We start from the raw sequence: 26,844 nt of genomic DNA, 5'->3' as shown, positions 1-26,844 counted from the left end.
GAATCTCCTGCATGAAAAATTCAATCTTCTTTATATTAACAACCAACCTATGCTTTCTGAGTTCCTCAAAGACTTTGGTCAAATGCTCCCGATGCTCCTTCTCTGAATGAGAAAACACAATCATATCATCAAGCACGGTGGGGTCAAAAAATCCGATCCATCATCCTGTTGAAAGTTGTTGGACCATTCGTAAGACCAAAAGGCATGACCAAAAACTCATGAAGTCCAAAAGTTGTACTGAAAGCTGTGTTGTGCACATCTTCTGGCTTGATGCAAATTTGAAGGTATCCACTCTTCATATCAATGCGACTGAAGTATGCTGCTCCCTGTAACCGATCCAAAATATCATCGATTCAAGGTATAGGGAATCTCTTCTTGATGGTAATCTTATTCAGTGCCGTGTAATCAATGCACATCCGCCAAGAACCATCTTTCTTTTGTACCAAAAGCACTGGTGAACAATAGGGTGAAGAGCTCGGCTGAATCAACCCTTTGTCCAACAGATCACGCACTTGGCTCATAAACTCTTCATGTCAGGCTGCACTCACCCTAAAGGGTGGCTTATTCGGTGGTGAACTTCCAGGAATCAAATCAATCCCATGATCCTCAGGCCTAGCAGGCGACAACTCCCCTGGCAAAGCCTCTGAAAAACAATCTTGAAAACTTTTGAGAAAGTCCAATCTTTCCTTGTCCAACTTAAACAGGTTAGAATCTGTGGTATCCCGATTCTCTTTAACAAACACTAAGTAAACAGAAAGATGTTTCTTTATTAAATGAGAAATGGCCGAAGCCGATACTGCAGGAATAGATTCCCCTTTAAGCTTTACATCAAGAGTATGTTCCTTATTCTTGTGAGTGAGAGAGATTTTCTTGTTGAAAGTATCTACTACCGCTTTAACCTTATGGCACCAAGGCATACCCAACAAAACATCACAACCTTCCAAAGGCATAATGAAAAAATCATCCTCTCGGTCCATGTAAGTCTGCACACTGAGACGCAGTTTCCCAATGATTGGTGTAACCTCAACCAAATGTCCAAGACAAGCCAAAGTAGCCTCATGCAACACACCCATCTCCTCTGGTTTGATGCCCAACTTTGCCGCAAGCTCGGGGGTGATGAAGTTTGCACGAGCCCCTGGATCGAAAAAGATCAAAACCTGCTGATCTCGAAGTCTTCCCCATGCTCTACACAACTCTGAAGATGCATCCCCTTGCTTCATCCCTATCAAGTCAGGTACTAGTCCAGCAAACGGTTTCTGTTTCTTTGCTTTAGGCTCTTCTTGTGAGTCATCTGCGTTTTTAAGTGCTCTCTTCAGACACCTATAGTACCGATGTCCCTCTTCTCCACGAGAAACGTTTGTTGCCAGCTATAAGCTCTTTCTTTTCTTCATCTGTCCTTTGAAGTAAGGGCTGAAATTTTCTCTTCTTGGATTGCCCCTTCTCTCGAGTTCACTGTTTTTGGTCTCCTTTGACTCCTTTGCTTCTTTTGATGCTTTCTTGGAAAAGAGACGTTGATCCTTGAATCCTGACATCTGACCAGTAAGCATGGCATATCCAGTCTGAGCATTTTCTATCATCTCAGTCATATTAATGACCTTTGTTTTAATACAATAGTCACGAAGCTTTGGGTAACCCACAACAATATGTCTCTACTTGCTCAACTAGTGACACGGGCCTAAAGGATGTGACCGGTAGCAGAGCATCCCAAAATTTCTTGTTATATTCTTCCAAATTGCTACAATCTCTAGAATCTAATCGATGCCAAGCTGTCATAACATCCACCTCAAAAGTCGGTGTCAACCATAAAGAAGAGAAGATTTACTTGAACTCCACCCAAGTGCTAGGTGCTATTCCCTCATGAAGAAGTGTCGACCACCATTGAAGGGCATTACCCTTTAGGAAAGAAGCTGCCTTTCGTACCTTAGATGCCTTTGTGAAGTTACCACCAGAAAATGCCATATCAATCTGTTGAATGAAGGTGAGAGCCTTCAAACGATCCTTTGCACCACTGCAAGTATCAAACTTTACTACAGCACCACCCTTATTATAATCTTTTAGCTTTTCGCCCGAAACAAGATTATCATAGGGATGTGGTTTGAGAAAAGAACTGCCCACAACATTAGATCCCATGCCCATCATACCACCTCCCATACCAGGCATACCAAAAGCACTTCCACCACCACCACCAAAAGTTCCATACATACCTCCTAGCATACCTCCATACATACATCCATTCATACCTGGTTGCATACCATAGCTCCCAGTCATGCCCATGTTGCGTCATGGAATGAAAGACAGAGCCTCCGCCAAAGTAACCAAGGTGAGAAGTATTAAAAGGGTTTCCATGGATAGGTAGGGGAAAAGAAGAAAAAGAATCAGGGTATGGTTGAAAATTGGGGTAGATGGGAGCCGAATGTTGAGGCTTAGCTTTCTTCTCAGACTCTTGCTTCCGTGGTTTAGAATCGGCTTTGAAGTTTTGTGGAAAACGTGAGTCCTTCGCGCGTTCCATTAATCCCTCCATCAAACTCTGCATCTTTGCTTCATAGGTGGCATCATCATCTTCAAGTTCTGGCATATTGGAAGGTGCGCATGTAAACCAGCTTACAGTTGTGATTTCCCTTCAGGCATGTGGGGTGCTTGCAGACAAGAAAGAAGCTCTTGTTGTGGAGGGACAATCAACCAAAGTGAAATCTCTCAGAATCGGACAGGCATTACATTCCGATGTGCGGATGAAGCACCTTGCATCAGATGTCTTAGTTGGTAATTCCCTTGTGAGCATGTACTGCAAGTGTGGAGCCATCACAGTAGCTGAGGATGTCTTTGGTGCCTTGTCCCAACATGATGTGGTGTCGCGTAATGCAATGCTCTCGGCACATGTTGAACAGGGCCATGAAGACAAAGCTTTCCGGTTGTACAGATGAATGCATGAATGCATGACCAGCATGTGACACTAGTAGATGATGTTACACTTATCTGCATTTTGCAAGCCTGCAGGGTAGCAAGAAGATTGAAGATATGTAATTAGCTGCACCTTGACATTGTCTCAGCCGGGTATGATCAAGGTCGTTCTGTGGCAGCCTCTCTGATCCATGCATATGGGAGATGTGCAAGCATGGTGGCTGCACAATTCTCTTCAGATATCAATGCTGGTTACATGGACAATGGTTGGTAGAGCTGGGATATCCGCGGATCCCAAGGACAGCGGTTGACTTCACCCCCACTTCCATTTTACTTGAATGGTGGAGAGACTGATTATCTGACAATTGGTCGTCGTAGGCAGTCTTTACCTAAACAACCCCGGGTGCCACCTCCCATTTTTGGACGGGCAACCTCACATAGGCAGACTGTTTATCTTGAGGATACACAGGCTGTACCTTCAGCTGACTGCAATGATAATTCTGAAGGTTCACATAAAGACAGTACTACTTCTAGTAGTCAAGGGGCAGTTTTTGAAGCTGACATAGCTGTAGCTGAGGAAGTGGATACTGCGGCCAGGATGCCAAGTGATGTACGGATGTCAGAGAACCTGGAGTCTGCTGCCTATACTGAGGTTTCTGTGCTGCTTAATGGCAAGTTGCAAGTTTTGGATGATACAGTTGAAGATGGGCCCAGCAGGGTTCATATGCTAGCTCAAGATTATGAGCGGAGGAATGATGTTACCTCCGAGATTGCCATGATGGCAGAAGGAAGAACAAAAGACAAAGACAACCAGCAAGGAGATTTCCCAAATGCTCAGATAGATGAGCAGGACAGGTTGCAACATGCACCCATGGATGAGGTAGAGGGTGAGGCAGTGGAGGAGCTGTGTGGCCGAGAGAGCCCGGGAATGCCCTCACATGTCAAGAATCCTCCGATATATATGCAGGAAAGCACAGAAGGACGATCTCCAAGATGCTCCAATGCATCGGAACAAGGGTGAGGTTGGGGAGGAGCAGAGTGGCTGCGAGAGCCCGGAGAAGCCCTCACATGCTAAGGCCCCTTGGATGGATAAGCAGGTGGATCCCCAGTATGCAGTCTATGCTCGGATGTTGAGCAGGGGAGATTCGGATGATCCAGATGGTATTTCTGGCCATGATGATGGGATGGTTATGGTGAGGGTTGCAGGAGCATGGAAGGAGGATAAAGGCCGGAAGAGCCAGGTGATTCCCTTGAATGTCTCTAACCTTGCATCAGGTTTCCCTCATGGTGCAGATGGTCAAAAAAATCCAATTTCTAGTTTCAGTCAAGATGATGACATAGACTGGTTTGACATGTTGCTTGCCAATGACGGAGTGCCTATCCATCGTGATAGCTTTGCAAAGGTGGATGCAGCTTGTTTTGACACCTTGCTAAAAGGGGATATTTGTCTAGAAGCCACGAAACCAAAGGAGCTCGGTGATGTGGATTATGCAGATTATGCTTGTATGCAGGATGCAGTAGAGCATGGATTGAGGGTTCTCGTTGAGCCTACAAAGCATGATGAAGATGTGGATAGAGTGCTTAATTGGTTGCTTATGCACACACTCTTGTGCTATTTAGCAGATTTCTTCGGAGATGATGTGCCATGTTCATCAAGTCGAGCTCGAGGTGTTGTCCCATTTATGGTACATGAGCATGTAGCAGATGCTTGAGCTTCATCGACATGTCTTTTCGATCAACAGTGTTATGCCTACACTGTGTCTACTCCATGCCAATGGATTATGTACATACTTGTGAAGACATGGTTTTATGTTTTCATACTATATGATCATGGGTGGATGGCATTGTATTTGATGCGTTCCCAACCCTGGCATGTTGCCATAAAATGGTTGCGCTGTACTTACACTAGATACATGTTATGTGCACGACACTGGCATGACCCTATGCTCGTGGGTTCAAGTCGTCGAATTGGAAATCCAACCCACTGGGTGTGCCAAGTGTTGGCCACAGGCCGGACAGCCGCCAAACAGCCGCACCCAGATAGCCACCCTGCCGCCTAAGCCGGAGCAGCGCCGCCCGAATGTCAGAGCCAGGCATGCCAGGGTTAGCCCCTGTTCACCTACCTTATGCCTTTTGGGCACTCACCTCACACCCCGGGATATCACAGGAATGTATCTCGTTTTCTCTAAGCAAGAAGCTTCAATGGAAACCTTCCTTTTCTTTCTCTCTGTTTTCTTTGCACATTGTTCCCTGTTAGGGCTGAGGCCCTAACAACACACATTAAAGAACACATTTCTTGCCCTTAGACTTCTAGCCCCTTCACATTTGTCCCTTCCCGAGTCCAAGAATTTTTTTTCCCAAGGGCCGGCCAAGTTTAGAGGCTCAGATTTGAGTTCCGTCTTTTCCAGTGCTCTCTAAATATCTGGAACTCAAAGAGGTTAAATGACCCTAATCTGCATCCGGACACCCAATTTCCAATCTTATCCCAAATATAATACTGTATATGGTTTTCGTAAAATCCATAAGTCTAAAAATACGGCTCTAACAAAGTCCAGCTCGAAAACCGTAAAAGGAGTTTATTCACCTGAATCACTCTCTAGGCTCATTTTCTCTCTCTAGAAAATTAATTGGAAAGGATGATTAATAACACATACTCTTACATATTTGAGATTCCCTTCGGAAGGGATCTTACAGGAACATGCAAGGCAGGAAAAAGGGCACCAAGGAAGTGGGAAGCTTCTCTAGTGACCAGATGCCCTGGTTGATGCTACCCTTGGTCTTGCTTCTATAGCCCTTGCTTGGTCTTGGCTTGGGAATCTCTGCATCTGAATGATCAAGGAGGACCCTTTGACCTACCTTTATATAGGTGAAGTGAAAGCAAGTCAGGTTCAAGCATCCAAACGCAATGACAGCTGCTTTTTTTTCCTCTTTTGAAAGCTAAGGCAACTCTTCAAGAGGTCTAGAAAAGTCTAGCTCACAAAGCAACCTATTAGGAAAAACTCTGTGAACACAGTGCTGAACGAATTGACTAAGGTGGAGGGGCACAAGGAAGATGTCACAACTTGCTCCTCCATTTGACATGCCAAACCTTTTGAATTGAGGACATTGGAACCCATGAATCTTCTGACCCTCCTCTTCCTTTCCAGTTGCAAAACTACAGAGCATGTCATGAGAATGGCGTGGAGCTGATTGCTCATATACAATCATTTAAAGAGTGTTGATAATAGTTCGATTTGCTCCTTCTCTAACTTGCATAATGGCGCCTCTGGAGATTAGCACAGATCAAAACAGAAGCAATTCCTTGCCTGAAATGGGAATCCATGGTTTACTATGTTTTTTATGTGGTAAACATAGTGCAAAACACATTAATGCAACCATATGATATTATACACCAATACAAAAACTCTCAGATCTAGTCATAACACAAAAGCATAGAAAGAAAGAAAGAAAGAAAGATATGTTAACATCTACTAGAGACCAATGGGCCTATGAGACAAAACCTGTGAATACAATGTGTCCATCTCATAAACATCATGGAAAATGAAAAATGAAATGAAATGAAATGATATACAACTCAGTATCTGTCTAGATGAGATATAGACTAACTAGCATGCTATAGAGCAATTGTGAATTACCTTGCCCACATGACACAGCCACAAGGAAACTAGCTCACAACAAACTTAAAATAACTCTTGCAATTGTACCTTGATGAAAGTATCAGCCGTAGCAACAAGGCTTGAGAAAATAAGTGTCCGCATCAAGGCATCTGAGCCACTAACAACATAGCCTTGAGAAAGAAATACCACCACACTCACTTCCAACATTACTATCCCGAAGCTCACAACTAGTGAAAGGAAGTCCCACATTGTTGTGCGGCCACTCTTGGGTGGCCATACCTGCAACAACATATGCATTAAATAAACATTTGAACACACAGATTTGCCAAAATTTTAACTTTTCAAATACCTAAAAACAATCTGGCCCCTAAAAGTGTTGTGCCGCAGACAAGGAATGTGGTGGAATCCAACAAGATCATGTTCAACCAACCAAGGCTCATCTTACCATGCATTTGCAAACCAGAAAATGTTATGCTGGCCGACTGAATATTAAATGCTATACGACTTGTAGATGATGGATAAATAGTATTAAATGCTGGAAATTATGGGAAAAATGCCAAATAAATCCTAATAAATATTCTAAGGCTGCCAGATGCTATTTCAAGGCTTCTACAATGAACTATATGCAATGGATGAATGATATGTGATATGCAGAGTGCTTTCTAATGCAAACCCTAAGGTTTCTACTGACTCTACATGCATGAATGCGTCTCGTCAAGTGGGTTAAGGGAATTGGACTGACTGACTGACTATCTGTCTAAGGCTAAGAATGACCTACGTAGCTCGTGCCTGACTTATCCTAGACCGATGATTACAATGGGGTCATCGCGTACAACAAATGTCATCCTAAAAGGTACTAATACTATACGATGTTGCACATGAGCCAACTTGTCACCATGCGGGAAAAAATGAGAAAACACCTCATAAGGGCGGGCACACCCACACCTGGTGTATAAAAATAGACAGGAGATGACTTCCAACACCCCCTCTCAGCTCCTGGCTGTGAAACCAACCACAGGGAGCTAGGGTGCCGCCTGAGCAAATCCTGAGATAGCGACTTCATGAAGAGGTCCACCGTACTATCCTCCGTCGAACAGAACTCTAGCAAGATGTCATCAGCAACCACGAACAAAAGTGCCTCTGGATGACCATGGGTTCCTCCAGTGGAATCCCAAACCTGCAATGCAACCTCTGCATCCTCACCACCTCACAAGCAGCATCGCAAACAGCCCGGTACTCTGCCTCTGTCCTCGACAAGGCAAAAGATGACTATCTCTTACTGCTCCGTAAAACTGCTCCTGGGCCTAAAGTAGATCTCCTCGTGTCCGGATCTCCTCCCCAAACTGAGTCACTCCAACCATGGAGTCGGACTCCATCCAACAATCCCCTTCCTGTGTAAAAGAGTCCATGATCCTTCGCATGCCGCAGAAACCACAGGAAACGCAATCCTGCCTCCCAAAGAGTCATCCGCAACCATGAGCTCAACTGCCTCATCAGGAAGCTCCCGTCCAATCTGGTGTCCATCAACCAGATCAATGGACCATTCTGCTTCTGAGTCAAAGAGGCATCACACTGCTCACAAGGATCAACACTTGTTACGGTGCAAAAACAAATCCTGGAAACATGTTGAAGACCACGCAAGGCCTTCTGAAACCTGTCAACCACCCCCTCTGAATCCGGAACCACAAAGCCTGGAGAAACCACCTCCTTCTGCAAGTAATCAACTGCCACCTGCCTGGCTTTCAAAAAGGTCCCCGTGGAAAGAACATCCTCATCTACAGGAGTTTCTTTGTCCCGAATACTACGAGACATCAGAGCATAAGTTACCTGTTCAGTTTCCTCTGACTGACGAACACAAGAACTACCAACATCAATACTGGAGAGTTCCTGCCAACTGCTGCCATCTACTGGCAAGCTATCCACCATCTGGTCCCGGAAAGCCTGCACCTGCAGCGTATCCACACTTAAGTGGCCATTACCAAACTGCCACTCATCACAAACCTGAGGACCTGAGAGAGAGAGTGCTGAAAGCTTGTAAACTCCATTCTCCACTCCGCCTTCCCAAACTACCTGGCCTGTTGCTTTGTCCCGAAGAGCAACAAAGTGCTCACCAAACTCCACCCGTATGCCAGTCTTGCAAACCTAATGCACTGACAACAGATGAAAACCAAGTGACGGAACATACAACACCTGGGAGGAATGCTTCCCCCCTCTGCCATCAGGAACTATCTCCATCCTGCCCTCGCTGTGAACTGGGATAGGGGATGTATCCCCAGTAAGAATGTGACCAGAAAACTTGCAAAGATCTTGTAAACCGGAACGGGAAGGAGTCATGTGCCTGGAAGCACCACTATCTAGAATCCACTCCCATGTATCCGTTGCGGAGAGTCCTCCAATCTCCTCCCTGCCTGAAGAAAATGAAACATCGGTGTCCACCTCCAGGTTGTCATGTGCACAGTGTGTATCTACCGTGCGCTACACACACGCAAGACTAGTTTCGAGGCTTGGGGAAGCTTGGAGCTAGGCAGGCTGATTGACGAGCTGAGTTAGGGATATACTAACGGGCGGGCACCCAAGTATGGACGGGCGATGACCGGCCAAGAGCCTATAAAAGGGTGGCCAAGGTTAGTTATTGGGATATAGAGAGTCTCGCGAGTTTGTGAGAGCTCTATGGTCTTGGAGCCTAGATCTAGTGCAGACGTGCACTAGCTTTACGCAGCCAAGGCCGGCAGCAATCTCGAGGCCCACGAGGGCAGCTTCGTGGCGGTATGGGATGTCGCGAGGAGGAGATTGGTCGGTACGTCATCCTAGTTAACTCAGCTCGTGGGTCGGTGGGGACAGCCAAGTCTCTGGGCTTTGCCCACGGCTGTCATGGTTGGGAGGTGAGTCAGGCCTACACCCCCTTGTTTGTTTGTTTGCTTTGTTTGCAGGATTCGAGTCTCGAACCAAGAACGATCACGAGGGGATCCGTGGGGATTCGACAGTGGTATCAGAGCATACCTCGTGAACGAGTAAGTCGGTAGGTAGAGAAGAAGAGGTCGAAGAAAGATATGTGTTAAAAAGCTTGCTGTTTTTCTGTGCATACTGTTGTTTTCATATTCAGTATGTGTTTTTTCTTCATCAAAGAAACCCATGTTGATGGGGATGGTAGATGGTAGGGTCGTTTGCTTTGCAAAGAAGAGGAGAGACTCGTTTCTGCAGTCGCATGAACGTAGAGAGAGAAAACAGAAAAAGCACGATGTTTTTTTGGTTGATCGCGAACACGTAAGAGAGAGAGAGAGCGAGAGTAGTGCTGGTTGACGTGTTGCTGTGGCGAATGTGCATACTGGTCGAAAGAGGCCCTGTTGGCGGGCGCCCAAGGCCGCGTAGGCAGGCGCGCAGCCAGGCGACCTAAGGCCTGCATGACTAGGCGGCCAGGCCTGCCAAGCCAGGCGGCCAGGCCTGCGTAGCCAACCCAGGCAACGTCTACGCCAGGCGGGCAGCGCCCAGGCCAGCCGAGGCCTACGCAGGCGCCCCAACCAGGCCCCTGTAGGCAGCCAGTTCTATGTTGGCAGGCGGCCCAGCGCAGGTAACGGCTAGCGCACACAGCCGTGGCCTCCAACTATAGGCGACGCTGGCAGGACAGCTAATGACGGCGAAGGTGACGATAGCCAGCACGCCGGCAGGCTAAACCGGGAGGAGAAAAAAAAAAGGAGAAAGCACACGTTTTTTTTTTGGACTTTCGCTTTTTTGAGTTTAAATTTTTTTTTTTTAAGTTTAAAAGACCCCTCCTCCAAGGTTTCAAAGGTGTTTTATTTTTTTTTTAAGAACCTAGAATATATATATCCATATATATATATATATATATATATATATATATAAACACAAAAGCAAAAGCTAAAGATAGCTTTTGGGAGCTTTTAGTTTTTTTGGAAACCTTTATAAACCCCCTTAAGTGGGCTTCTTGCCACACATCTCTCAAGTTTTCAAGCTCTCAAGCTCTCAAGTTCACTCGCACTCTTGTTGTGCAAAGATCGAATTTTCTCTCCACGTACCCTCTTCACGATGTCGACCCAAGAATCAGAGTTGGAGCCCCTTGTGGAACGCGAAGACTTGCCGGCTACGGAAGGTACCGATGCCGATCTTTTTGACGATTTTGTGTCAAAATCAGATTTCCAAGAGTTCATAGCTCTCGAAGCTTCTTCGACGGAATGTCAAGCACAAATCGCAGCCCAGATGCAAGCTTTGCAGAACTCCATCACTCTATTGACCACTACCCTCTCTACTTTCTCGGGTATGGATACCTTGGCTTCAGCTTTAGGCCCCAATATTACTCCGAAACCGTTCGGGGGCGAGCAAAAGCAGCGTACCAAGGAGATCGTGGACACGTGGCTGGCTCCAACAAGGTTAGGGAAGTCCGGGATTAGAGGAAGCAAGCTGATACAACCGGCTAAGGCTCATGGTTAATAATACCAAGTATACTCGCTATTTATGACTAGACAGTTATTTATAGCAACAATAGAAACTATATAAGTGAGACTGGGGTTATTAATGTTCACAAAGAGTGATTCACTCTGTGGTCTGAGATGGACCAAGATAACATTAGAAACATGATTAGATTCAATGGATCATGGAAGTTCATGCCGAAGGCTGAGGCACCACGCAGGTGTTGGTGATATACCACTAGCATGGTTCGTGGGATTGGAGCCTTAGCCTCTGGCTCGAGAGAGGTTTGTGGACACGAACCTACGATTGGGTGGTGAGCTAGCTTGCACCCCTCTTAGGGGGTTTGTACTAATCACTCGTGTTTTGCATTTAGGAGATCTGTGGGGTTGAAACATCGATGTTGGCACAGACCAATCATGCCACCATGTGCACACATCACACGTAACATGACCATTTGCAAGAACTTTCTCCCTATCCAACCTAGACATGACCACAAAATAAGCTTCAAATTGACGTAACCAAGAATGCAAATTAACAGCATTTAAAGTTTGAACTTTTACTAAAAAGCACCTTTTCACGTTATTGCCGAGGTGGTGTGTGTGTCCTGCATGGTCAGGTAAGCTGATAACCCAATGCTTTATGATGTGCAACTCTGATTGAAACCGGCCTCTGATAGAAAACCAGAGTGCGGTAGAAGCAATCACCCGTCCACTTGTAGTCTAGATGAGAAACAAAACACAGATTGGAGCTAGAGTGCCCAAATCTGATAACACAGCGACACCTGTTGGCCCCAAAGCTTGGCGCCCCTTGCGGTATTTCTTTATTCAATTATAATAAAATGAATGGCTGAGTACAACACAAAGACCAGCCAAGAGTTTACACCTGTAAGTCCAATCTGACGGCCCACAAATCCTTCTCAGCACAAAGGATCTATGCACACAGATCTGTGTCTTCAAACAACACACTGTGCCTCCCTCTGATCAGCCAAGATCACTAAGCAGGCCAGCCATGGGCATACATCTGGCATAACTCAAGTGCATGATACATCTTCTCAGCTCAAACATACATGTGCTGTCCAAACTCTGTCTCAACCCTTGTCAATCTGCCATACCCCTCCTCTCACAAGGGGCCAGATAACACATATCTGCAACAGACATCAAGCAGTAGAAAGAGAGATAGATGAACAGAAACAGAGCTTACCAAGTTCAGCTCGTGAAACAACACTGGAGGAAGCAACAGCACCAATCTGTACTTGCAGGCACTTGTATCCACAACCCTGCTTCACACGTGTGCTTGTACTTGCCTGTATCCTCCTCCTGATGTTCACTCTTATGCTGTCCTTGAAAATACAGATCTGAAAATCAGCACAGTACCCGTCTGTACCGCCTCGGGATACGTGCCAGGAGTTGTACTTGCACAAACAGTCGGCTGTCCTGATTCTGGTCGCCTGAATTTGAGTAACCAGGCCTGTCCAGCACCTGTCCAGCACCTGTCAGCACCTCTGCAGCAACTGTACTTGCTGTAACTTGCTGCCCGTACACTGTACGGCAGCCGTACAATATGTACTTGCTGAAAAACTGACTGTACAGCCTGTACAGGTCCTCTGCGCAGCCAGTCCAGCAGTGAAAAAGTCCCACAACCCTGCGCTCCTCTGTCCACAGCAAAACCAGCAGTCGTACAGCACTGTACGGCTGCTGTACGGCCTGTTACAGCTCACAGCCCACAGAAAACAGCAACAAACTGGTCTTTTGCAGCCGCCTGGAGCTTCTATGCTTTTTCCACGCTTCTCTTCATGCGCTAGAGAAAACTCTTCCACTTTTGCTACACGACTCCCCAAAAAGGGAAGAGAGAGAGAGAGGAGAGAGAAACACTCCTCCCCCAAATTAATCCCTAGGGCCCCAAACTTTAATAAGTTCCTAGGGCCACTAAGGCCTAGGGGCAAACTTTATTAAACATTAAAGTTTAATGTTTTTAGTTCCCCCCTTCACACCTAGGGATGTCCACACATCTTAAACTTTGTCCGGGCACCCCCCATGTGAATCATAAAATATTCTGCCTCTGCAACCACCATGCCCACACTTGTCCTGCTCCATTTTCACAGGGCCATGACATACCCCCCTCTTGAAAAATGGCAAGCGTCCTCGATTGCATTCTGGTGATGCATCAAAATATCCAAAGTGAAATATACAATATGGCAAGATCAGCGTCCCAATCTCTCTAAGCCATACACATGTATCAATATTCACTGCAAACCAATGGCATAGTAATAGTCCAAGTTGTATACCACTGTGAACCATACATATCCACAAAAATCTCCATGTGACTAGTACACATATATCATAGAAGTCCCATAAACAGATGTACTGTCAGCCTCAGTACCTTCGGGTGAGAGAAAATCTGCACCAAGCGACCTCTAGATGTCATCTGAGCCTGTCTGTATCAAGGGAGTGGAGGTGCTACCCCCCTCTTGAGCATCAGGTAATGCTCCAGACCCATGCTCTGCTGAACCTGAATGAGCCACAATAAGAGTCGGCTCTAACTCAAAGGCATCGAGATAAAGCTGCAAAACCTGAGGTGAATTTGTTAAGTCACCTTCCTCCATCCACTTCGCATCCATCGGTGAATAGTTCTTGAACTTCACAAGATAGTGACGGGAAACTTTACCTCGTACCTTCCTTTCTTTATGTGCCAGTATCTGCTCTAGAATCAGAACCTCATCAAGTTCCTCAACTTCCGGCTGAGCCTCATCTGATACATCCTCAGGCACATCCCCACGGAAAGGTCTAAGAAGACTCACGTGAAAAGCATTGTGAATCCTCCAGTGATCTGGTAACTTCAAACGATAGGTTACCTCACCAATCTTTTCCAAAACCTGAAAAGGCCCATAATATCGCATGCTCAATTTAGGGAATAAGCGCTCTTTACCCTTCATCTTCTTGAGTCTAGCCTTTTCAAAGCGCAAAAGAACCCAATCACCCAATGCAAACTGTAAATCACGTCTGTGACGGTCTGCGGCTTTCTTTTGCTTCTGCTGAGTTTTCTGGAGGGCCAACTTAACTCTCTGATAAGCTTCATCCAAGCTCTCCACATACTGATCAGCCTCAAAGATCTTATCCTTTGTATGCAAAATGGGTGGTACCTTCTTCCCTCCTTCCACAATCTCAAAAGACGCCTTGCCTGTCGAGCTATGTACAGTGTTGTTATATGCAAACTCCACCAAAGGAAGATACTTTTCCCATTGTTGCTTGTGCTCTGACACATAACACTTGAGAAGATCCAACACTGTAGAGTTAGCCTCTTCTGACTGACCATCTGTCTGTGGATGAAATGACGATGAAAACCTGACAGTTGTACCCATGTTGTCAAACAACCCTCTCCAAAACAAACTCGTCATCCGTGGATCACGGTCACTAATGATAGACGTAGGCAAGCCATGATACTTGAAGATGTTCGCCATGAACAACTTCACCATATGATCCACTTTAATTGTCTTCCTCACGGGAATGAAATGTGCCTGCTTACTGAACCTACATATGATAGTCCAGATGCCATCATTTCCCGTTTGTGTCCGTGGAAGATCAAATACAAAATCCATGGCAATGCTCTCCCAAGGTCTATCCGGAATAGGTAAAGGCTGTAATAACCCAGGTGTCTTCTGACGGTCAAACTTTACCTTCTGACATACGATGCATTGCCTCACAAAGGCATCAACATCTCTTCTCAAGGTTGGCCAATAAAAGAAAGTCTCCACTGCTTTTACCGTGGCGTCAATACCTCTATGACCTGCATACGGTGGAGCATGACTTTCAATCATAACCTTGAGTCGCAATGGCCTGGTAACACACAGTCTGCCATGCATCAATAAAAACCCATCTCTGAGAGTGTAATGCTCATGCCGCTGACCCTCAGATATCTGATCATACAACCTTTCAAAATCCTCATCATGGGCGTACTGCTCTTTCATTTCATCAAGCTCATGATGATAAGCAAGTGAAACTGCAGAGACCTGTGGCTTGCGTGACAAAGCATCTGCCACTACATTCTTTTTGCCTTCCACATGCACAATCTGGAAGTGAAACATTGACAAAAAGTTTGCCCAACGCATATGCTTCTCTGAAAGCTTAGTCTGCGTGAGGAAGTAACGCAAGGTCTGATGATCTGTCTGTACAGTAAAATCAGCCCCAAGCAAGTAGTGTTTCCATGTAGAAAGAGCGTGAATTACAGCCAACATCTCTTTCTCATACACCTGCAAATGCTTCTCAGCATCTTGCAAAACTCTACTCTCATAGGCTATAACATGTCCCTCTTGCATGAGAGCTGCACATATGCTACTTCCACATGCATCACACTGGACAACAAAAGCCTTTCGGAGGTCCGGTAACACCAATACTGGGTCCGAAGTAAGCTTTTCTTTGAGCTTTTTGAATGCTGTAATTTCCCGATCAGCCCATCTAAACGGAGTTGCTTTCTTCGTCAAAGCATGAAGAGGCGAAGCAATTTCAGCAAAGTGCCGTATGTAACGCCTGTAATAGGAACACAATCCTAAAAAGCTGCGTACATCATGCACGGTCCTCAAAGCTGGCCAATTAAGTATTGCTTCCACCTTTGCTGGATCCATACGGACTCCATGACCAGACACAATATGTCCCAAGAAATGTATCTCTTGCAAAAAGAACTCACTCTTCTTGCCATTAACAACCAACCTATGGTTTCTGAGTTCTGCAAACACAATGGCCAAATGCCTTCTATGCTCTTCCTCAGTTCGTGAATGCACAATCATATCATCAAAGAATGTGCCCACAAACTCTCTATGAGGCCTGAAAATCCTGTCCATCATTCTGTTAAATGTGGCAGGCGCATTTGTCAAACCAAAGGGCATAACCAAGAACTCATACAACCCAAACGTGGTTCGGAATGCTGTCTTATGCACATCCTCGGGTCTAATGCGTATCTGATGATACCCGCTTTTCAAGTCAATACGACTAAAAACTGTGGAGCCCTGTAAGCGGTCCAAGATGTCATCGATCCTCGGTATGGGGAATCGATTCTTGATGGTATTCTTATTCAGCGCCCTGTAATCTATACACATGCGCCAAGAACCATCCTTCTTCTGCACTAAGAGCACAGGTGAGCAAAAGGGTGATGAGCTAGGCTGAATCAACCCCTTATTTAGAAGCTCCTGCACCTGACTCATAATCTCTTCCTGTTGGGCTGCACTAACACGGTACGGCGGTCTATTCGGTGGAGTACTACCAGGAATCAGATCTATGGCATGATCTTCTGGCCTCTCAGGAGGTAATTCTCCTGGCAATGACTCGGAAAAACAGTCTTGAAACCCACTTAAGAAATCAGCCCTGTCCTTATCTAACATTGACAAATTAGACTTAGACTCATCATCCTGTGCATCCTTTACATAAATCAAGTACGCGGAAAGATGCTTTTTCATTACTGATGAAATCGCCGAAGCGGATACAATAGGAACAGATTCCCCTTTGAGTTTTACATCCAATACATGCTCTTTCCCTCTATGAGTCAAAGTAATTTTCCTATTGTAAGTATCCACCACCGCATGTACCCTGTGGCACCATGGCATCCCCAACAAAACATCACAGCCATCCAAAGGCATGATGAAGAACTCCTCGCTGTCCACATAACCCTGTAAATGAAGCCGAAGCTTCCCAATAATAGGAGTAACGGGTTCTGCATACCCTGGACAAGCCATATTTGCCTCATGTAACTGCCCCATCTCCTCTGCGCGAATCCCCAATCGGCTAGCCAAATCTGGTGAAATGAAGTTGGCTCTAGCACCTGTGTCAAAGAAGATCAAAGCATTCTGATCTCTCACTTTGCCCCATGCCCTGCACAACTCTGTAGCTTCACCACCTAGCTGCTCCCCCACTAGATCAGGAACTAAGCCTACAGAAGGCTTTGGTTTCTTTGGCTTGGGCTCTCCTTTATTGTCAGGGTCCTTTTTGGACGTCCTTTTGGGACAATTGAATGACATATGCCCCTCTTCAGTACAGTAAAAACACTTTTGAGCATCTCTCAAAGCCTGTCTTTCCTCAGAAGTCCTCTTGGGCATTGGCAACTTCTTATACTTTGTCTCTGAAGACCCTTTAGCATCACGAGAAGCATGCCCAAATTTTTCAGCTTTCTTGCTCAATTTCTTACTGCCTTTAAATCCAGATGAACCACCTGTGAGTAACGCATTAGCTGTCATAGCATTTTCAATCATCTGTGACATGTTCGTTACTCTTGTCTTTATACAATAATCTCGTACCTCCTTGGGCAGCCCACAACAATACTTCTCTACCTGCTCAGATAATGGCACGGCACGATAAGAAGTCACTGGGAGTAGAGCTTCCCAAAACTTCTTGTTATAATCCTCCAAACTATCACACTTTGAAGCATCCAGCTTGTGCCATGCGGTCAAAACATCCACCTCAAATGTAGATGTGAGCCATACGGAAGAGAAAACCTGTTTGAATTGGACCCATGTGGTGGGTGCTATGCCCTGCAAAAGAAGAGTAGACCACCACTGCAAAGCATTGCCCTTGAGAAAAGTGGCAGCTTTCCTCACCTTAGAGGACTCTGTGTAATTCGCACCAGAAAAAGCAGCATCAAACTGCTGTAAAAAGGTAAGTGCCTTAAATTTATCCTTGGCCCCACTGAAAGTGTCAAACTTTACTGCAGCTCCCCCTTCCTTGTAATCCTTCGCCTTTCCCATAGGCGTTAGATTATCATATGGAAGTGGTTTCGTAAGATTGCTGCCCCCAACATTCATACCCATCATTGGGTCAACATTTCCCATTCCCATGCCAGGCATACCATACATTCCAGCCATGTTTCCATACATTCCATTATGCATACCTGGCTGCATGCCACCAAACATATTGCCTTGCATCCCAGGTTGCATGCCTGCAAACATATTTCCAGCCATACCGGACTGCATACCACCATACATATTCCCTTGCATGCCAGGCTGAAAATTGGCTCCAAAAGGCCCATACATACCCATGCCTCCCTGAGGATAACCCCCAGTCATGGATTGAAACACCGAGCCACCACCAAAATAACCTGGATGCATGTTCTGCTGAGGAATAGGTGGCTGTCCATAGAAGGAACTCTGAGAGTTTGCACCATAAGCATGCTGCATATTCGGAAACTGGCCAAAAGATGGTTCCTGTGGGATGGCACCACTATGACCCTGTGGAAGATTCTTCGAGCGAACCTTCTTCTTCTTTTTCTGGGGCTCTGTGCGAGATCTCATAAATTCAGCAAATCTCTCGCTCTGAGTGAGCTGCATAAAAGTATCCATAACACTAGCCAAGCGATCTTTGAACCGAGCATCATCATCCTCTTTACCATGCACATCTTCTGGCTGTGTTACATCCTCATAAGGCTCAACATCTGCAGCCTGTTCTCCTGCAAAAATATCCTCAGATACATCTCTTTCAGGAGAAGTCTCTTGATCTTCTTCTTCATGATAGAAGTACTCTTCCTCTGTATCAGACATGATTGCTGAATTTTCAGCGATGGCTTTCTTCAAAGCAACCACGAGCTCACCCCCTTCAGAAAGTTGATGATTGGTCCCGGGGACGGAACCTTGAAACCGGCCTCTGATAGAAAACCAGAGTGCGGTAGAAGCAATCACCCGTCCACTTGTAGTCTAGATGAGAAACAAAACACAGATTGGAGCTAGAGTGTCCAAATCTGATAACACAGCGACACCTGTTGGCCCCAAAGCTTGGCGCCCCTTGCGGTATTTCTTTATTCAATTATAATAAAATGAATGGCTGAGTACAACACAAAGACCAGCCAAGAGTTTACACCTGTAAGTCCAATCTGACGGCCCACAAATCCTTCTCAGCACAGAGGATCTATGCACACAGATCTGTGTCTTCAAACAACACACTGTGCCTCCCTCTGATCAGCCAAGATCACTAAGCAGGCCAGCCATGGGCATACATCTGGCATAACTCAAGTGCATGATACATCTTCTCAGCTCAAACATACATGTGCTGTCCAAACTCTGTCTCAACCCTTGTCAATCTGCCATACCCCTCCTTTCACAAGGGGCCAGATAACACATATCTGCAACAGACATCAAGTAGTAGAAAGAGAGATAGATGAACAGAAACAGAGCTTACCAAGTTCAGCTCGTGAAACAACACTGGAGGAAGCAACAGCACCAATCTGTACTTGCAGGCACTTGTATCCACAACCCTGCTTCACACGTGTGCTTGTACTTGCCTGTATCCTCCTCCTGATGTTCACTCTTATGCTGTCCTTGAAAATACAGATCTGAAAATCAGCACAGTACCCGTCTGTACCGCCTCGGGATACGTGCCAAGAGTTGTACTTGCACAAACAGTCGGCTGTCCTGATTCTGGTCGCCTGAATTTGAGTAACCAGGCCTGTCCAGCACCTGTCAGCACCTCTGCAGCAACTGTACTTGCTGTACCTTGCTGCCCGTACACTGTACGGCAGCCGTACAATATGTACTTGCTGAAAAACTGACTGTACAGCCTGTACAGGTCCTCTGCGCAGCCAGTCCAGCAGTGAAAAAGTCCCACAACCCTGCGCTCCTCTGTCCACAGCAAAACCAGCAGTCGTACAGCACTGTACGGCTGCTGTACGGCCTGTTACAGCTCACAGCCCACAGAAAACAGCAACAAACTGGTCTTTTGCAGCCGCCTGGAGCTTCTATGCTTTTTCCACGCTTCTCTTCATGCGCTAGAGAAAACTCTTCCACTTTTGCTACACGACTCCCCAAAAAGGGAAGAGAGAGAGAGAGGAGAGAGAAACACTCCTCCCCCAAATTAATCCCTAGGGCCCCAAACTTTAATAAGTTCCTAGTGCCACTAAGGCCTAGGGGCAAACTTTATTAAACATTAAAGTTTAATGTTTTTAGTTCCCCCCTTCACACCTAGGGATGTCCACACATCTTAAACTCTGTCCGGGCACCCCCCATGTGAATCATAAAATATTCTGACTCTGCAACCACCATGCCCACACTTGTCCTGCTCCATTTTCACAGGGCCATGACACTGATGTTCACTATATAGGAAGCAATTAGGAGCCAGACTGCTGTTATATACGCATGGGGGTTCCTCTTTGGCTGGTCGACCTACATGACCAGGTCATTGGGGTCGGCTGGTTGGCCCGACAACATATGTTATTGCGAGCATCAGTTTGTGGCCCACAATTAAGGTCTAGCCTTGATTGGACAGACTCTTAACCGCCCTACCCAGAGTTTTCAGTGCCCGGAAATGCCTAATAAGCGCTCGCAACGCCTGTACCGCTCTAGGTTGCAATATCAATGCCAAACTAGCATGATATGATATGGTGGGAAACTCACACAACTCTACCTAACCAACCCTGGCAGTAAACTCACAACTTGTTCCTGGACTAGGGATCACAAAAATGCAGTGTACAGCTTCAGGTTCTTGCATTTGTCCATGCAATACGTCCACGTGCAGGATGCTCAGGTCTCTCGAGATAATGTAGGATGGGAAAGGCTTGATCCAAGTAGCGTGCAAACCACAACAAAAGAGAGCAAGCATCTGAGCTATGGACAACTCTTTCCCACGATGATGGTCATCTTTCTGCCCCGCAAGATCACATGGTAGTTGCTAGTAGATGTTCGAGACAATCCTAGTTATAGTATGAATCGTGATACAGCATGACAATGCTTGATGAATAGATGGATAAATGTCAATGAAATAACAATATCTGATAACCCCCGACCCTAGTGATGCAAAAGATGGATCCATGTGACATATTGAATGGCCCAATTCTGCATGATTGATGCAGTGGATGAATACATGTGACATACTGATCTCTTCAAAAAGGTAAGTGAAAAAGACCTAATGGTGGGAGCTTTCCAACTACATGTTTGATGCAATATACGGATGTGTGTTGCATGCTTGTTGCAATGTCGGATGCAAAAGCGGCATCCTTTTGGCAATATATGGATGCAAGTGGCATACTTGATGCAACGTATGGATGCATGTGGCATGCTCAGTGCAATGTACGGATACTTGTGCTTGATACCATACATGGATACTGACATCTTGACAAAAAGGGCCTAGATTAAAGTACGTAGCCCAAAGAAACTACTACAAAACCCCCCAAACAAATACATACACCCACAGAGAGAGAAACTTCTTGCAAAAAAAACCTCCAGGTCACAATCCTAATGCTGCAGAGAGATATCAAACCTGGAGAAGGAACCAGACGAGGTTAAGGAAAGCGACGGCCCAGAGGAAAGCATAGTAGGTAGTCATGACATAGGATCGGCCGTGTAGAAGCTTCTGGACGCTCTTCCGAGATCGCAAGAGCAGGAAAGCGAGGAAGAGGACCACAGGCAATGCCGCAAAGAAGTTGTACCAAAGGCCATGGTGCCTGGATCGCACCAAATTCCAGCAGCTGCCCCCGTGCTTGCTTATGTCTGGCGCTATGTCCGGAGCTCCGCTAAAATAGACGGGCGAGATCGAAATCCCCATGGCGCCGCTCATCTCCAGCCGTCGATTGCAGGTGTGCCTGTCATCAAGCGCCCGCACCCGCCAATGTAATCGAAGAAATTTTGCGTGAAACGGAAGAACCAGTCAATCTCTGTATCTCTCTCTATGCCCGCGCGCGCGCCAAAGACTCTATCTGTACTTTTCCGTAAAGTGAAGTCCCCTAAAGTTTCAGTTGGGATAGCCGCTAAGGAAACGTCGCAATATATATTTTTTATATCGAAAAAAAAAAGTAATATAACATAAATGGCTTTTTTCTCTAGCTTACACTGGCCATTTACACCATGAGAGGTCTTGAGCAAAATCAATACTTTTAAGAAACACCTAAAAGGGAAAAAGATAACAAAAACCCTACTAGTCTATCGAATAGGTTGCACCGTCATCACGGAATATATCAATTATAATAATCGGAGGCTGAGGGTCGATCGATTTTGGTTTGCAAGGTTATCACATTCGAGCTTTTCCATTGCAAAAAGTTTTCTATTTGCCTTGTGTGTGTGTGTGTGTGTGTGTGTGTGTGTGTGTGTGTGTGTGTGTGTGTGTGTGAGAGAGAGAGAGAGAGAGAGAGAGAGAGAGAGCGCTATATTAAAGCATTTGAAAAGCCAAAATGACCTATGAGACTAAATACACAACATGAAGACCATGAAAGAGAGTTATATTAATGCCTTTAAAAGGCCAAAATGGCATATGAGACTAAATACACAACACGAAGACCATGAAGAACAAAATGGCGTATGAGACTAAATATGCAACATGAAGAACAAAATGACCTATGAGACTAAATACACAACATGAAGAACATGAAGGTCTTCATGACAAGAGAAAAGAATTCCTATGAATCAACTAGTAGAGTATGATGCCATGTTTTGGGTTTTTGGTTGTGGTTTGGCTTGTATAAATCCTCAATGAGGGCTCTACCCTCACAATAATAGCCTACTTATCTTCTTTGCGAGTTGCTCAAGCCTTGACTAATTCATAAGTTTAAGTTGCATTGGGAACATTCCATATCTTTATGCCCTTATGTTTATTTGGCTCCTTCAAGAGACCCAATCTTGACGGATTTTGTACGATAAGTGATTATGACATGATTACCTTATCATGAATCGTAGGCAAGTAAATCCCTTTTGATTATTGGTGCGGCTTCACGCGATTGGTCAAGTAGGTATTCCTCCTCGTCTCCATCACTATACCATCCTTCAAGTAAATCGCTCACAATTCAAGTACCATCCTTCAAGTAAATCCCTTTTGATTATTGGTGCGGCTTCACGCAATTGGTCAGGTGGGTATTCCTCCTCGTCTCTATCGTTGTACCATCCTTCAAGTAAATCGCTCACAAGAATCTGAAGGGCCCTCGGCCACCTTAGTTTATCTTCCTCGATTTCACACATGATTGGAATTTCTTAGTTTCTACACTAACATTAAATTCTTTGGTAAAAATGAGTTAAGCCATTCCCTCTCACAGATATGGGTGGAGGAGGGGGGTTGATGATCTGGATATGAGAGTATAACAAAAGTAATCCATATACAAGCCTACATTCTCAATATATTTTCAACACATGCCTTTTGAAATATTGCTTCAATATAATTGCCCACCTTCTTTTATTTTGTTGGAATTAGGGTTGCAGGAAAGCACACAAAGCTTGGAGAAGAAGAAGCAAGAATGCACACAACACCAAGTGTATTAGATTGTGTCAATGTACAAAGATAAGTTAGCCCTAGAAGGATGGGCGTATATACAAGCCGGGGGAAAAAACCCTCCTAAAGAGGGAAAAAGTGCCCCGGCGGTCCTAAGTGTGTTCACACACATCACTGCCTATATATATGGCAACAAATCCCCCCTGGGAGTGATGGTGTGAACGAGAGCTGGCACTCATGTATAGGGGAGTGCCATGCCCGAAGTAGATCAATCCACAAAGGGGAGCAAGCCCAAAGCTTTGCGGAAAGCTTCGAACTTCTCACGAGGAAGCGCCTTTGTGAAAAGATCGGCGAGGTTGTCTTGTGTTGGCACATAGGCCAAGCTGATCTCTCCTGCTGAGAGTCTCTCCCTGACATAGTGATAATGCACCTCAATGTGCTTTGTGTGAGCATGAAAAACTGGGTTTTTCGCAACTGCCAATGCGCTCTGACTGTCAGTGAAGATAGAGGTGGCAGACTCCTGTCCAACACCCAAGTCAGCCATAAGCCGTCTGAGCCACACACACTCAACCGTAGCTGTGAAAGCTGCCCTGTACTCAGCTTCACAACTAGAAGTGGCCACAGTAGGTTGCTTCTTGCTCAACCAAGATATGCATGAGCTACCGAGCATGAAACAAAAACCACTTGTGGACACTCTTGTGTCATAGCAACCAGCCCAATCTGAGTCCGAAAAAGCATGTAAATCTGGCGGCAACGATCCCCCCTTGGGATAAAACAACCCAAGATGTATGGTGCCACTCAAGTAGCGAAAGATGCGTTTAACTGCCTTCCAATGCTGAGACCCTGGGCTATGCATAAACCTGCTCACCTGTGAGACTGCAAACTGAATGTCCGGCCTCGTAATGCATACATAAATGAGGCAACCAACAGCTGTCTGATAGAGTGTGACATCAAAGTGATCTCCAGCATCATGAAGACTCAACTTCAAACCTGTCTCCATTGGAGTAGCAATAGGCTTGCAGTCTTCAAGGCCAAATCTCCGCAACAATGTCTCAATATACTTTGTCTGACACAAAGCAATACCTCCATCACACTGCTTAAACTGTATCCCCAAATAATGATGCAAATGCCCCAAATCTGACATTTCAAAAGAGGCATTCAAATCAGCCTTAAAATCAGCAATATGACTCTCATTTGGTCCTGTGAGCAGCATGTCATCGACATAGAGAGCAATGATTAGATGTACACCATCCACACGTTTAACATACAAAGTGCTTTCTGTTGGACTATTCTGAAACCCATGTGCAGTCAAATATGCATGTATCTTTTCATACCAAGCTCGTGGAGCTTGCTTTAAACCATATAAAGCCTTTTTCAACCTGCACACTTTGTTTTCCTGCCCTCTTTGAACAAAACCACGAGGCTGCGATACATACACCTCCTCATGCAAATCTCCATTCAAGAACGCAGTCTTTATGTCCAACTGATGTACATTCCAACCATTATGAGCTGCCAATGCACAAATGCTACGAATGGTAGTCATACGACAAGTGGGAGCAAAGGTCTCATCAAAATCAATGCCCTTTTCTTGAGCATAACCCTTTGCAACAAGTCTAGCCTTATAGCGATCAACACTACCATCTGGCTTTCGTTTCAATTTAAAAACCCACTTACATCCAATGGCCTTTTTACCAATAGGCAAATCACACAAAGACCATGTACCATTCTTCATTATAGCATCATATTCACTTTGCATTGCAGCCAACCAATTTTCTGAATTTTGTGCCTCATCAAATGAAAGAGGTTCTTCCTCTTCACACATACTAGACACAGCCAAAGCATAACAATCTGATGCATAAGAGGCATGCTGAAAACCTGAACGAGTACGACTAGTAATAGGTGCATCAATCTTACTATCACGCAAGGTTTGCACCAGCCATTTAGGCATACCTCTAGCCTGCTCATTTTCAGCCCTATCCTCATGAATTACATCCTGTAAATCTGCATCAGAAATAAGCTGATCTATGATGTCGTTTGAAATCTGCATAGGCTGAATATTTGCCTCATTAGGACTTACATTTGAATTCCCACCTGTAAAGAGAGGCAACAACGTATCAAATACATCACGTGAGCTTACACCTGTCTCTTTGGTACATGATAACAAGGGCTGCACAGCATCTTCCACAAAAACAACATCTCAACTAATCAAGATACGCTTTGACTGCGGATGATACAATCTGTAACCCTTGCTCTCAGCACTATAACCAACAAAAATGCATTTGACAGCCTTATCATCCAATTTTCTGCGTTGTTGCATAGGCACTAAAGCATAGGCCAAGCAACCAAAGACACGCAAGTGACCAATAGAAGGCTTCCTGCCATGCCAAGCTTCGTATGGAGTAATAGACTGCAAGGCCTTAGTGGGACACCTGTCGAGTACATATGCAGCACACATGACAGCCTCAAGCCAAAACGCATGTGGCAAAGCTTGGCTCTTGACCATACATCGTGCCATCTCCATAAGTGACCTGTTCTTCCTCTCAGCAACACCATTTTGCTGAGGGGTATACGGCACTGTACATTGGTGTTTTATCCCACGACTAGCCAGAAATGCATCAAACTCTTTAGACATGTACTCCCCCCCTCGATCAGTACGGAGGGTGCCCACAGTACAATTGGATACATTTTCAGCCATAAGAAAAAACTGTTTGAAGCACAAAAACACTTCGGACTTTGCCTTCAGTGGATATACCCATGCATGCCTTGAGTAATCATCAATGAAAGTCACGAAGTACAAGTGTTTACCAAATGACGGAGTTTGCATAGGCCCACATACATCACTATGTACAAGCTGCAATTTGCGAGTGGCCCGCACAGAACCATCCTTTGGAAACGCAGAACGCTGCATTTTGCCCAAAATACAGCCTTCACAAACATGTTTCAATGGTGCCTCAAGAGGGGGCAATGAAGCAACCATATCAAATTTCTGCAAACGCAGCAAACTAGCAAAGTTCAGATGACCAAAACGAGCATGCCATAGTTTTGCATCTGAAACTGCCTTTTCATCAGAAACTGCATTTGCTGAATCTTCCACACACTTGTCATAAGAATTGAGCCTATATAGCCCACGAAACAAGGTGCCAGATACAATAATCGTATCACCAGAAGTCAAATCATGAACAGTACATCTGTCATCCACAAATTTGATTACAAATCCAAGTCTAGCAAGCGCAGAAACAGACAATAGATTCTTCTTTATCCCTGGCACATACAAAGCATCTGAAAGTGTGAAAGCGCTGCCATTTGCAGCAGTAAGCATAATTTTACCAATGCCCTTCACTGGATAAGAAGCATTATTGGCACATGTGACAGTATTCCCATTAGGGACAGCCTCAAGAGAAGTGAACATATCACGATGCGAGGTAATGTGCTTTGTAGCACCACTGTCAAAATACCAAACATGAGAGTCAACAGAAACTGCCAAACATGCATCATGTACAGATGGGTCATACTGGCAATACACGCTAAACGCCCATTCTGTATCCTGCACAACATTTGCAGAATCTGCATTTGTAGAAGCATCCGCTATTGTGGCTGCATTTGACTCTTTCTTCTTTGCCTCTTTAGCCTTTAGCTTAGGGCAATTCTTAATGACATGATCATTTGCCTTACAATAGTTACACCTGGTCTTTTTCTTGCCTTTATCAAGAGCCTTCTCAGACTTATTGTTGCTACCTGTGGAAGGA

At 45.2% G+C, this 26,844-nt stretch overlaps 1 protein-coding gene across 1 annotated transcript in view; it reads right to left on the bottom strand.

The window, feature by feature from the left end:
• The window catches only part of LOC147627446 (protein CANDIDATE G PROTEIN-COUPLED RECEPTOR 2-like), a 63,588-nt gene extending 41,936 nt beyond the window's left edge, over positions 1-21,652 (bottom strand). The window contains exons 1-2 of the mRNA XM_086814336.1: positions 21,164-21,652; positions 6,603-6,794 (exon numbers count right to left, since the gene is read on the bottom strand). Coding sequence (XP_086670462.1) covers positions 6,603-6,794; positions 21,164-21,460 — 489 coding nt within the window. The 5' untranslated portion in view covers positions 21,461-21,652. The remainder of the gene's footprint in view (positions 1-6,602; positions 6,795-21,163) is intronic.
• Positions 21,653-26,844: the final 5,192 nt, after the last annotated feature.

Source organism: Cibotium barometz, chromosome 20 (assembly GCF_041138505.1).
Source record: "Cibotium barometz isolate CiBa-2024 chromosome 20, ASM4113850v1, whole genome shotgun sequence".
In the NCBI taxonomy this organism is placed as follows: domain Eukaryota; kingdom Viridiplantae; phylum Streptophyta; class Polypodiopsida; order Cyatheales; family Cibotiaceae; genus Cibotium; species Cibotium barometz.
This window is presented reverse-complemented; position numbering and strand designations above follow the sequence as displayed.